At 38.9% G+C, this 13,892-nt stretch overlaps 1 protein-coding gene across 1 annotated transcript in view; it reads right to left on the bottom strand.

The window, feature by feature from the left end:
• ADAMTS3 (ADAM metallopeptidase with thrombospondin type 1 motif 3) overlaps nucleotides 1-13,892 on the bottom strand; it is a 248,705-nt gene that overhangs the window by 21,435 nt on the left and 213,378 nt on the right. Inside the window, exons 11-17 of the mRNA XM_032842910.1 lie at nucleotides 13,710-13,823; nucleotides 11,597-11,742; nucleotides 10,235-10,410; nucleotides 8,956-9,089; nucleotides 7,001-7,124; nucleotides 2,815-2,895; nucleotides 948-1,111 (exon numbers count right to left, since the gene is read on the bottom strand). Of these exons, the coding sequence (XP_032698801.1) occupies nucleotides 948-1,111; nucleotides 2,815-2,895; nucleotides 7,001-7,124; nucleotides 8,956-9,089; nucleotides 10,235-10,410; nucleotides 11,597-11,742; nucleotides 13,710-13,823 (939 nt within the window). The remainder of the gene's footprint in view (nucleotides 1-947; nucleotides 1,112-2,814; nucleotides 2,896-7,000; nucleotides 7,125-8,955; nucleotides 9,090-10,234; nucleotides 10,411-11,596; nucleotides 11,743-13,709; nucleotides 13,824-13,892) is intronic.

Raw genomic sequence — 13,892 nt, 5'->3', positions numbered from 1 at the left:
AAACTCAAATTTTTATATACCCAGTTCTTTTCCATGTAGCCCAAACAGGTGTATTTTTAGCCAGTTAGAACCTGCTTGCTTAGCATACCCGGATGAAACTGCACTTGGCATCTGCTAAGGATAAAGGACACGATGGCTGTAAGGATCCCAAGCTACCGCTGCTCTTCGGAGCTCCCAGAGCAGAGACTCCCCACTGTGCAGCTGCTGGACATCACCTAACCAAAAACGCCTCCCCTCCCATCCCTTCTCTCCCAGGAGTTCCCCTCTGCTTCTCTCCTGACCGGTGGCCAGACCTCCAAAGGTGTTAAGGTGGCGATAAAGCCGGTGCCTGGTACTGCCATCTTGTGGTCACATCTACTTCACAAATCCGCCCTTTGATTCCTTCAACTCCCCCGTAACAGCATGAAAACCACTTTCAAGTGCTAACACACACGTGCGCGCGTGCACACACACACACACACATACACACAGCACTAGTTACCAAAATATTTATATCTGCTGAGGATATCTCCTAAGAACGAGGGTGAAATAATATGATCATTGGAAGTTGAGGGAATTCTTTGCTAAGACGCACACTCACACCGCAAGAAATGCGAAGGGATGTTCTTTATGTCGAAGGCAAATGATACTACATGGAAAGTCCAATTTACAGGGAAGAAGGAAGAGCATCAGAAATGGTAAATATAAAAATCTATCTCATCTTTTGTCTCTAACAGATAATGGATTGCTAGCAGTCACGAATCATAGTACTACGTTATTGGGTTTATAATGTACATATAATAAAATATATGACAAAGTTGTACAAAGAGTAGACAGCAGCAGGTAAATGGAATTTTAAAAAACAAGGAACTAAAGATTCAATGTTCAAGGTAAAAGTGTTTTCAGATAAATTAATTATAAAATTATAAACTAAACCAACCACATAGTAAGCCTGTTATACCACATACCAGAACGATAACTGGATCGTGTAAAGGTCCATCTGTGTGAAGAGTTTCAATGTCATCTTCAATGTTATAGTCCCATTCCACGCCGAGATCGATGAAGGTTCGCGACTTGGCTTCCTCGCCTTTGCCATTTAAAATATAGTGGCCTGTAGCCTGGTTCTTAATAGCTAAAAGGAGAAAAATGGGTAACCGGCATACATTTTTTTTTATCATATTACAGGTTTGATGACCCACAGCAAGTCTACCCCTTTCTATAAATGAAAGACTGTTTATTAGCATCAAGGCAATGAAAATGAGTTAGTTCTGATAGGACTCCCATTCCCTTCATCAGCATTCAAAATCCTCAAGCAGTACTCTTAACTCGTCAAAAACAATAGCAAGGTGGTTAAATAAAGGAGATAAAAATTAACAAATATTCCCATTTGAAAGGACTGTTAAAGAGGTTACCAGTTTCTTATTTACTCCTGTATATTTCCTCAGAAAGCTGGGAATATTTTGAAAATTACGGATACCTCTATAATCATTAACACAAATCATTTATGCTAGGACAGCACATAACATAACAGCGTCTTTACTTTAGGGTGCTATCTCTTTCTAGCTAGTAAAAGTATTGATAGGTATCCAAAATATTGAAAGAATTTTTAGAACAACAAACAATTAGTTCTTATGTTTGTGAAATTCCAAGGCCACTTCCCTACTTATATGGCTAGAAAAAGTGGTTTACTGTGATAGAGTTCTTAATGCATTATTATCTACTATATATTATTTCAAGATGCTTTCTCTAATGGACAAAACATGACCAATAGGATTTTGAAGTCTCAGGGTATTTACCAGCATATAATAAGTTAGAAAATAAAATTTCATGTTATTACCATTCCTGAAAATGTGTAGATAACATGAGCAATTTTAGTTAAATACATTTATTCCTCTTGAGCTTTTTGAAACTATCTAATGTTTCCAAGAATAATAATTTCAGTTCTAGGACAAAAAAAATAAGGAATATGAATTACTGGGAAAAGAACTATGTCTGACTGCTAGATCGTTAAGGGATCTGGTAGTGAATTCAAATTAGATATTAAAAAACAGTTCTACGAAATACCATAAAACAGATCTTTTTTTAAGTCACACATTTAAAATAAAAGTTAACGAGACAAATTTTCATCGGGTTGACAGATGATGCTTTCATTTCAGCGAGATTCTTCATGCTTTAATATGTCAGGGGATACGTGGAAGTCATGTTTACATTTGCACATACACTTCGGAAAAAAAAACCTTTAGAATGACATTTTTACATGATCCTCTAGTAAAGGAGGGAAAGAATTGTAACCAGCCATGCAAATGGATCTGCCTGTGCCAGGCAGAACCTGGACGCATCACAGATACTGGCTTTTCCGTACAAGAACTTAAAATGCAATAGAGTAAGGAGAGGCATACGGTATGGCATCAACCAAAATATCAGAACTAATTTGCCAACATAACTATGGCAAATTTTTCTGATATTCTTCCTTAATTTAGTGCAGTTTATGAACATATTCCTTTTTCTCATCCCCATACAGAGCAAAAATGCGTAACAAACTTGTCAAATAACCTTTTCTTCATATAAATAATGAACCAACCCAGGTTTCACCAAAAATTAAAGCTCTATTTTTGAATATTTTTTTTTGTTTTAAAGAAAGAAGAGTGGGGAGAAATGACCATTGAAAACCAGTAATGCATTTTTATGTAATTCTGAATCTTGCATATCTATGTATGCAGACACGTATACATATAGATACACATACATCTACATATATATCTCTCTCTATATGTGGTATCTTTGACATTTCTCTAAGTGCATGCTACAGCAAAGCCAGCAGACAGAAACACTTACCAAGAATATGAGGAGAAGCCTCGTCTTCTTGGATTAACACATGTCTAGCACCAGGGGGTATATCAAACATCTTAAGGTACCCTTTGCATGTGTAGTAAATATTGGAGAAAGCAAAGAAGGAAACAAAAGCAACAACCATGGTTAGTCGAGCATGAAATTCTTACTGCTCCTGCATGCAGAAGAGGGCATCCATAAACTCAAAGAAGCAGTTTCAGAAATGAACTTCAAAGCTTTGGTAGTTTTTGTGACAACTGGAATGAGATTAGAGGAGACTTTATTTTATTTTACTTTATTTTATTTTTTTGTATTAAGAGGGGAGGGGTTAATCTTGTTTCTAACCTATCAGTCACTTATCTTGTATTGAACCATGAATTGTGTCAACAATTCAGGCAAATATTATACTTTCCTGTCTCCCCCTGTGAGTTTTGGTTTTCTGTTGTTGTCGTCATCGTTTTCTGTTGTTGTCGTCGTCATCGTTGCTGTTCAATTAATTAATTTATTTATTAATTTATTCAATTTGAGTATGGCTGACACACAGAATGTTACATTAGTTTCAGGTGTACATAGTACAACATAGTAACCTGTCCAGTTTGTACATTAAGCTATTTTAGATTTCTAAACCACCCTTTTGAAGTGGGGCCAGTTTTTAGTGTACTTAGTTGGAGAACTTCTTGAGATATTTTATCTGTCTCCATATTATTTTAAAAGGTTTAGGGCAAGTACAGATAGCTAAACTTCTAATTAATGAAATATCTTCACATTTAAAGCCTGCTTTGTTCTAAAGAAATTTCCTAAGAAAGATCAGTGAGTGGCTTTCATTTTTCTTATGCTCAGCCATTAATTTTAAAGCCTTGAACAAGTTTTATTATGGGAAAGGTTGAAAATACATTTTTTAGATAGGACCAAACCATTCAGCTGGAACAGATCTACAAGTTACGTCATACCCTGTGTTAAAAATGTGCCCTAAACTCAATCTTCTAATCCAGAAATCATGAAATCAATATGCTAAGTAGATTGCCTTGGGTTTTAAAATCTTGTATCAATCCCATTACAGGCAATGTTAAACAAATCTTAGTATTGTCACACGTCCTAAAAATTACCTTAAGATCACTCAGAATTAAGATCAGAACTATAAATCAACAGTAGGACAAGTAGAAATCAGGATGTTTTATCCAGGAAGTCTAAATTATTAGAGGGAGGTGATGCATTTGACACCTTACCATCCAACTGACATCCTAGCGAGATGAGTGTGACAGAAATTCCATTATAAATACACAATCGCTGATGTTATCAGAAAGAAGTATGGTTGTCATTTCTATATGGACAATAAATATCCACCTGTGGGTAGATTTACTCATCTTCTCCACAATATTTATTACTGTCTTAACTCAATGGCACAGTCATTTTGGGGTCAGGGTTTTCAGTACCTGAGTCTGGGTCAAGTCGCGCCCGTAAAACGTAGCATGTCTGTTCTGAGTGTGCAACGGTTATAGACGTAGCGTGTTTAGTTGCCGACCACGCACAGCAAAACAGCTTGATGCCATTTATGGATGCCCATCTTTCTGCAGTTTGCTACAACTTACCCAGTACATTTTTAGCTTCCCTTGTTTCAGCAAGAGAAATATTATGAGCTCCTTTGGGTAAAGTGAAGGTGCCTCTTGTCTTCCCTTCAATAGAATGTTTTTAATTAGTGAAAGTTTCATGTTTACCAAAGTCTTGCCGTTTCATTGACTATACTATAAGCTATAGAGAGTCTATTCGGTAAGAGAGCAAATAATCCTGTAATTTTATGTGTTGAAGGTCAAAAGGCATTTTTAATAGTTAGCTACTATAGTTAATAGTCAATGAAAAGAAGACTAAGAATGAATGAGAAATGAGAAAGCTGATTGGAAGTTGAATACTTGCAGGTTTCATTTTCCAGCAACTTGAATTCTGTATGGCACCTCTTGCTTAAATGTTTCCCTGTTGGAAAACGTTAATTAGTCTATTGAGTGACTATGATGACAACACCAGTACAAAGAAATGGGTGTTAGATTGATTATCTTTGAATAGTCTGAGTCTTTAGGACTGAGGAAATCTTTCTTCTCTTCTGACCTTGATTAGCAGGTTTCGTCTAATTTTTGAGGTACCTGAAAAAAAACGCGTCATGACCTCATACCACAGAATGGATGATTAACGGATGATGATGAATGGCAAAAATCTTTTTCTTTACATTAATTTACTCTGGAAATAGAGTACTATGAATGATTTTTATGGAACTAGAATACTATGAATGATTTTATACCAAAAAGAATACTAGAGCTGCCATAGAGAAAGCACTCTTAATTGCTTCACACTAAAATGAAGAAAATTACATGGTGTTCCACCAAAACAATAACATGTCATTTTAAGTCTGTGTACGTTCAGCCAGAAATAACAATGTTTGTTTTTTTAACCATTTAACTATTAAATGATTGCACAGGAATATCAAAACGATTGGTAACAAAAAAACACTTCGGAGTGACCTAGCTCTGCCTCACTGGGTATGTCAAAGAACAGAACTGGTCTGTGTGTGCTTGGCTTGCGCAGGGGTAGCAGTGGTAGCAGGGGTAGAGAGAGTATAATGAGTTGGGAGAATTATTCCATTTGGATGAAGACTACCTTTTTTATACTTTCTCTTCTTCTAAAAGGGAAAATCCCTGCTATGACCATGTGTTCAAAGTAACCAATTTCTTATCTTTATTTTTGTTTTGTCTTATTTTATCATTCTACCAGAGAGTAAGCCAACTATGTAGGGATAATGGAAGAGAAGTTTCTCAAGGGAAGCACCACACCAAATTATCTTTAAATGATGAATTCCCAGAGACATTTTCCCCATAAACTGAATAATATTTGTCACAAACTAAACTGAGTCATAACTGTTAGAAACGAAAAAAGATCGTCCCATAATAAAGGTTTGTATCCAAATCTTTGATGAAAATTCCGGTAAATAATTATAAAATTACTCATAAGTTCACGTTTTTGTACTTTTTTCCTCCGTATCTGCTGAAACTTCACTGTATGCCTAAGTCCAAGTCATTGACTCTGAAATAAACAGTAACATTTACACACACAAGCAACCATATCTCAGGGTTGTTTTTGGTTGTGTACCTAATTTTGTGTAATATAAAACTGTTAAAATTATGTGAAATATGGAATCTAGATTTATAGATTGATAATTAGGATATACTTGTTCGCCTTTAAAATAAAAGAAATACAGCTAATGCAATATTTTAAAAGTTGTGTTTAAAATTTTGTGATTTTTTTAAACTTCTGATCAACAATTTATGTGAATAGAAATTTCAAAATAACCCTCAATTCTAATAATTATGTCTAATGTGTTTTATTAAAAGCACAGAATAAGGGTACTTGTGTGGCTCAGTCAGTTAAGTGTCCAACCCTTGATTTCTGCTCAGGTCATGATCTCAGGGGTGGGGAGATCAAGCCCCACATTGGGCTCCACACTGAGTGGGGAGTCTGCCTGGGATTCTCTCTCCTTGTCCCTCTGTGCCTCCCCCCTTGCACACACTCTCTCTCTCAAAAAGAAAGAAAGAAAGAAAGAAAACAAAGGAACAAATAAATAAAATAAATAAATAATAAAAACACGAAATAAAACAAAACACATATTTCAACTAACTACTATAATTGATATTGATTTTATTTGTCCTTTATCTAAATTAAGTAGACAATTTTTCATCGTGGATGCCATGGATTATGAATTTAGTCCAAGTGTTTTTATTTTTATTTTTTTGATTTTTAGTTCCTTAAAAGGTAATTTAAGGGTGTCTTGGTGGTTCAGTCGGCTAAGCGTCTGCCTTCAGCTCAGGTCATGATGCTGGGGCCCCGCGTCGGGCTCCCGAAAGAGTAGGGAGTATGCTTCTTTCTCCCCCAAGACCGGGGAGTCTGCTCCTCCCTCTTTCTCTGCCTCTCCCCCCGCTGATGCTTGTTATGTTTCTCTTGTGCTTGCTCTCCCTCTCTCTCCCAAATATATAAATAAAATCTTAAAAAAAAAAAAAAAGAAAAGAAAAGAAAAGGTAATCTGAATAAAAATAAATCAGCAGCTAATTTTTTGTCATGTTTATAGGGAAAAAGCTACATTCCTAAAAGATATCTCAAAAAGTACAAATCATAGAGAAGGATACCAAAATCATGAGAGACCTCATCTTACCAAGCTTCTTGGGAGTTCTGGTGAATGTTCCCTTTATGGTTCGACAATGAGAATTATCTCCTCCACAGACGCCGCACTTATCCTCAACCTTAGTAGAACCGATTTCTTTATCACAGCCCACTTTCTGGAAAGATATGTTGAACATGACTAATTTTAATATGCTGAGTGAAGGTCAGCATCCTAGACAAGGACAAACCATTTGTTTTATCGTGAGCCTACAGTGACGCAGTCTGACCAAACCTTGACTCTAGCTCTGATTTTTAATGCCTCAATCTTTTTGAAGAACTACTATGAAGTCAAATGACTTGTACTCTAGGTTAAAATCTACTCTCGGATAAATCCCCCCAGTCTAATGAAATATCTACCCCAACACACAGGCATGACCCATCAAACATTTGTTAAGCACAGGTATTATTGTTGATGCTGAGAAGACAAAAAGTGAGATGGTATTTTTCCCTCGTTGTTCTCTTATTTGGAAAGATGACTAATAAAATGATGAGATGGGCATTAGCATAAGCTTTACAAGCTGTCTAGGGATGCAAAACGAAACTTTACAAAAAATGAAATAAGACGAAATCAGAGAGGGAAATAAACCATAAGAGACTCTTAATCATAGGAAACAAACTGAGGGTTGCTGGAGGGAAGGGGATTGGAGGATGGGGTAACTGGGTGATGGGCATTGAGGAGGGCACATGAGGGCACTAGGTATTGTGTAAGACTGATGAATCACTAAACTCTATCTCTGAAACTAAAAACCAACCAACCAACTAACCAACAAAAAGACTTAAAAAAGTGCTGGTGATTTTCACAGGGTCCTGTCGAAAGGCATTTCAAGAATGCAGAGGGATAAAAACAGAGCCATGGACATTGTATGCTCACGGGAAGTGGGTTCAGAGAGCAATACTGATGCCATGTTTAAGCCAATGGAAAGTTAGTGCTGTATGAAAAGGGAAGAACAGTGAAAGATTTGCAAAGCACGGGCCACGAAAGGCCCTGAATATCAGGCAGAATTTATGTTTTCACATGCACTTAACAGGGAACCACTGAAGGTTTTCTGAACTGGGAATAGGCCCCTTCACGGACGTCAATGCAGGGTCAGGGAACGTGATAAGCCACCGCACTCAGAAGTTTGGAATGAAAATGGGGAGAGACAACGACGACCACATGTTGGATGTACCAGATACTGTGGGAGGGTGAGAGATGGACAAAAGTCAGATTCTACTTTCTGGGGAAATTCATTTCAAATGTGAGGTCTCTGCATACTTGAGATTCATTCCTACAACACTTCGGTTGTGCTGAAATGAAGAAGAAACAGACGGGACTAACGTGTTCAGTTAATAAGGCTGATTTCATATCAGTTCAACTTGGGAACATGAACAAGAAAGTCAACCGCAGTTTTTTAAAAAAGAGTCTCAATGGGGCAAAACCCAGTTTTTGCATCTTTGCCTCTTTTGTTCTGAGTTGGAATTCAGTGTTTAAACTTAGAATCAATTGGAAAGTAAGAGAGAGAACGAGAGGGCATGCGAGAATGTCTATTATTTTTTTAAATAAAAGATACAATACGTATAGCATTGCGTTTTCGAAAAAAGCTCTGCAGTGTAAAAGTAGATGACCCCTAGTAAAATACTCAAAGCAAAAAAGGCACTGTCCATCCTGAGCTGTTGTATCCCCAACCAGAGGGATCGGAGTAGCTTAGAAAAAGGCACTTGGCTGGAAGAGGAGGAAAAGTGATATATTGAAATCTCGGTTCTGCCAATGGCCAAACATTGTTATGAAAAGTGAAATTTCTCCCACATTTAGTTTAGGCCTCCTCAGCTTGTCCTAGATTCTACAGATTTTACAGATTTTACAGATAAGACAGGGTTACCATCTTTCGAAAACATGCAGATGAGCGACAGTCAAAGCAGAATTGCACGAGAGCACTGGAAGCTTCCGGGGAAGGCGTGCGGACTCACCACACACTCTCCCCGCACACATATGCTGTACGGATCTTTGTAAGAACAGTGTGTCCCGTCATGCACCAGCTGTTTCATGTACACCACATCTCCCGTCTCTCTGGATTGGCAGTAAAGGTGGCATCTTTTCTTGGCTGCAAAAGACGGAGCATTCAATCGACTACGTACAGAAAGTGGCATATTTGCACACTACAGTGATTTTATTTTTAAAATACGGAGTTTCTGCATGGTTTCCCGAAAACAAAACACTGTATGAATAAATGAAAGAAAGAATAGCAGAAAAGGATACATATTTGGCACATGGCTGATCTAAACTGTGAAACTTTGGAGAGTGAAAAATGGCTGCATTTAAGAACTGCAGAGGAATGACTGGGACTGTCCCAGGCACACCAGGTTTGACGTCAACCCTGGATTTGACCACAGTTCTTCAATAAATTTTAATTAGAACCAATTGCATTTCAGTGACACTTTGAGAATTAAAAGGTTTCTCCTTTGTTGGAACCAATGACTGAGTATGGTTTATGCCTCATGTAGGATCTCATTAGTTAAATGTAATATAATTTACGTGACTTGCTTCCCCGAAACCAATAAAAAATAATGCATTTCCTCTCGATCCATTACAACTTGGAATTCTTATGTGGATGCATCTTTTCTTTAAAACAGCTTTTAAACTGAACTCAGCAGTGTATTGTGTCATATGGTAATCATGTAACCATCTTGTTTCAGCCACACAATTATGAAGTATGGTGAGATGTCCCCATCTGAACACATATAACCAAAAATTCAGAGGGATAAAGTGAAACACTAAAAGGGAATCCCCAAGTGTCTTTTTAATAACTAGGATACGGTACAAAAGTAAAAGGTTATGATGTGCCTTTAGTTCTCAAGTCATGATGTTCTCGTTTCTGACTCAACTGTAAAAGAAAAGTGTTTTTTCTCTAGTTATTCAAAAAGGAAAGATCACAAAATTCTAGAGGGTTTCCTAGTAGAAAGATGCCAGTCAAACAAGGAAATGCAACATGTCTCCTATGGGCTGCTTTCCACGGGTCTTTTCTGTAGTGACGGTGGGAATGTTGTTGGCGGGGAACTAGCCCACAGTCTTCACCTCTCTAGGGGAAGGGCTATAGGAGCCTTGCTCTTAGAAAACCAGCAGGACTTACCCCTATAAACACCAAGTTTTCTAATTTACCGAGTAAGAGTCCAAGGGATCGGTGTTGACAAGGCTTACACTCGGACACCCCCATCCACACAGCGGGAAAGACAGCGAGCGTCTACTCACAGTCAGGATGCTCGTATGGTAACCAGTGGTGTTTGGTATTCTGGTATTCGAAGTGGGAGTTACGCTGCTGGCACTGCTGGGCTCTGAAGTCCTCAAAGTGTTTTGGGCATTCTTCTGTATTACAAAGCTGGTACTCAAAATTAACACCAGGACAATCCTGACCACCATTGATGGGCCTAAAAGAAAAGACAACATTGAAAAAGGCCCCTTGGCTCTGGGCCAGCAGTTGAAGCTTGCAGACATAGCGCTCGAAGGCAGAAAGCCAGAGCGGCTGAGCTGTGGGCACAAAGGGAATGAACTCAGACTTCCTAATTTCCATCCCTTTCCAAAAGCACCATCCTCTCCCTGTGTGCGTGTCTGGGATAGGGTGGGGAGATGGGGACCAAAAACTCAACTTAAATCAGCATTTCCAACAGTATATTTTGAATGCACAGTGGAAGTATATAAAAAAATTTTAAAAACATATATATGGACTGAGGAAAATTATATCTCCTCCCATGCATAACACATGTATATGTAACCCAAAGAAATTTGATCACAGCTCTACGTCTTAGCTTTCCCCTACACAGAATGTGAAAAATAATCCCACCTTCCTTAGAGAACAATGGAGAGGATTGCCCAAGTTAACACATTTAACATACTTACGACACAGCATGGGTCATAGCGAACCTTAGCCACTCTTACTATAATTTTCATTGTTTTTGTTACTTCCACTAATACTACCGGCATCTCTTCCCATGAAAACAGCTATGGGACATTTGATATTCTTTATGAGAAACTTTCTCGGAGCCATCCTGCTGCCAGAGACTGAAGAAAGCACTTTTCTTACTTGGTAAACCCAGAAAGAAGGCCCTAAGCTTTTGCTGAGCACCCAAGAGGGACTTGTATTTAGTCTGAGTGGGGGACTGCGGAGCTGTTCCCCCAGTGCCTCGGTCTTCTTTCGCTGTCCTTCTGTGGTCCTGCTCGGCTGTGTTGCTCTCCTAACCCTGGAGGGAGTGAGCCCCTGGCTGGAGCTGCTCCCAGGCTGACCGGCTGATGGACACACCCGGGCTTCTGCAGCGGCCCTCCAGCCTCGGGGCCCAGGCCTTACCAGCACAGGGCCAGGGCTTCCCCGCCTAGCTCCTGAGGACTTCTACACGGCAATGGCTTCCCAGATCTCGAATTTTCACTGGAGCCTCGTCTTTGCCAGTGACGACGCTTTACGAGATTGATGAATAGAGCTTTACCCAAAATAGACACTGAAACCCCTGGTTTTCATGTTTGGTGTTTGACATGTACTTCATGAAGCAGAATATTGATAACGTACTACTGGAGCATTTTCTCGTCTCTCCAAAAATAACTGAATTACAGGAGTTTACTCACGCGGGATTGTTACACTGGCGCGTTCTGAAACGGACCCCAGTTCCGCACGTCCGGGAACAAGAGCCAAATTTGGTCCAAGATCCCCAGTTGCCATCTTGTTTTTGTTGATTAGCATTTTTCCACATGCAGTGACCCTTATAGCACCACTTAGGAAGATGATAAAAGGCAAGTATGAGAATCAGGCATAAGCTAACGCTCAAATTATTATACAACTACACCAGTTAAAGGCCGTTGTTTCTTCTCTCCCCGCAGGTAAAAATGCATTTAAAATTAGCCTAGTACAATTAAAACAATAAGGTAACCTAAATATGACAATTTAGACTTGCACTTTTAAGTATAAAATGAAAAACAAATTCACTCATGCAGACAAGTTCTTAAATGACTAATCAAACAAAACCAGTAAGAATGATCTGTGGACCTAACTTGCATAGTAGGCATGACTCTACCCTTTATCCCTCATTAGCTAGATCATCGGGGTCTTTTTAAGTGTAACATGCTCCTCCAGAATTATTTAACTTAACTAAAACATGCGCAGTGTTCAAAACACTTAGATATGTTCCAAAATTTTCATTCACAGTGATCCTGAGAGATAGATAGGGCTTTTGTTATCTTTACATTTTAGATGAAGAATATCGGGGCCCAGAAATGATTGTGGAGAGGATGAGACCAACGGAACAGCAAGTTAGTGGGAACTCTGGAGCGCTGCTACTACAGGGGCACCTGGCTTACGGTACCCAGCACACGGCAGGTGCTCAACAAGTAGCAGTTCCGCTAACATTCCGACTTGCTTTTTTTGTCCTACCTACAATAAAAATGTTTCTTAAAACTCAAATTTGGTAAATTCAAATATAACATAAATATATTTAGAGAAGTTGGATGTTCAGAGTTGATTTACAGGATACAGATTTCATAAAGCAAAAATGAATCAATTCCTTGTCGCTCTTGTATTTTTTTTTTCAGTCGGAAGTTTGTAACACTGACTTTTTCCAAAGCAACACACTTTATGTAATCTGTTTAGCATAATACTAACAAAGTTTAAACACCAATAATGGCAGATTTCTTTATCATTATTATTATTATTAGCATCATCAGAGCAAATACAGTTCACATACGTTTCAAATAGAGCTTTAAATGGCTTTAAAAGAACTTAAAGCTATGTAAATCTTCCTTGCCAGGTTTGGTCCTTTCTATAATATCTTATTTCCAAACTAGTCAAGGCTCTTCAACTTGAGTTCTTAACATGCCTTTGTTTGGGGTTTGGTGAACTTTCCCCTTATGAGTAGTGTAGCTTGGCCCCTGGCCAGTTTCTGAGCATTCAATCTTGACTACACAATTCGAGATTTAAAACCTCTGGGCATCTTTCCCCAAGGAGCAAGGCCAAATCTTCTGTATAAATTCATATGATACTTTATTTCTGGACAGCTTTCACAAGGAGTGGGACGCCAGCAAGTAAATCAAATCCCATCAGCAGGGGCCCAGATACTCCCCTGAGCTGTTGCTTCCTATTCTATCAGGAGTAGCTGAACGGTGGTCTCAAAGACATCCTAATCCCCCAAATCTGTAAACACCCGTATCTGGAAAATACTCTTTGCAGATGTAATTTGGTTAAGGATGTTGAGCTGGAGAGGTTATCCTGGATTATGCTGGCGGGCCCTAACTGCCAGCATAGCACATGCATTCTTATAAGAGAGGGGCAGAGGGAAATCTGCACACAGAAGAGAAGGAAACAATGTGGCCATGGAAGCAGAGCCCGGAATGATGCAGTACAAGTCAAAGAATGCGGGCAGCCCCCAGACGCTGGAAGATGCAAGAACAGATCCTCCCCTCGAGCCTCTGGAGAGAGTACGGCCCAGTCCCCCCATCGAATTTGGCTCAGTGAAACTGATTTTGGACTTCTGGCTCCTGGAACTATGAGAAAATATCCTTTCTGTTGTTTTCAGCAACCAAGATTGTGGTAATTTGCCATAGAAGCCCTAGGAAACAATGCTGGTGCATTACTGTAATGAAATCCCAGACACCATGATGACAGCAAGGGTCATAATTTTCCAGGTGTCTAAAGATGGTTATGAGGAAACCTATCTTAAATCCTCATTGTATAAATAGATATACTCACTTTTCCAGCAGCACATTCGGTCCCATCAAGTGGGGGTCCCTTTTTTGTCTTACAGAAGTAGGGATTATCGGGATGGCTACACCACAGTTGTTTACATGGGTCAAATGTTCGGAACTGGAAGAGAGAGAATCAGGATCTCAATGAAAGAGAGATGGCAAGTCATACCAACATATGTCCGACAGC

Source organism: Lontra canadensis, unplaced genomic scaffold (assembly GCF_010015895.1).
Source record: "Lontra canadensis isolate GAN:19392208 unplaced genomic scaffold, GSC_riverotter_1.0 scaffold1, whole genome shotgun sequence".
Classification (NCBI taxonomy): Eukaryota; Metazoa; Chordata; class Mammalia; order Carnivora; family Mustelidae; genus Lontra; species Lontra canadensis.
Note: the sequence above shows the minus strand (reverse complement) of the source record. Positions and strands in the feature narration are given on the sequence as shown.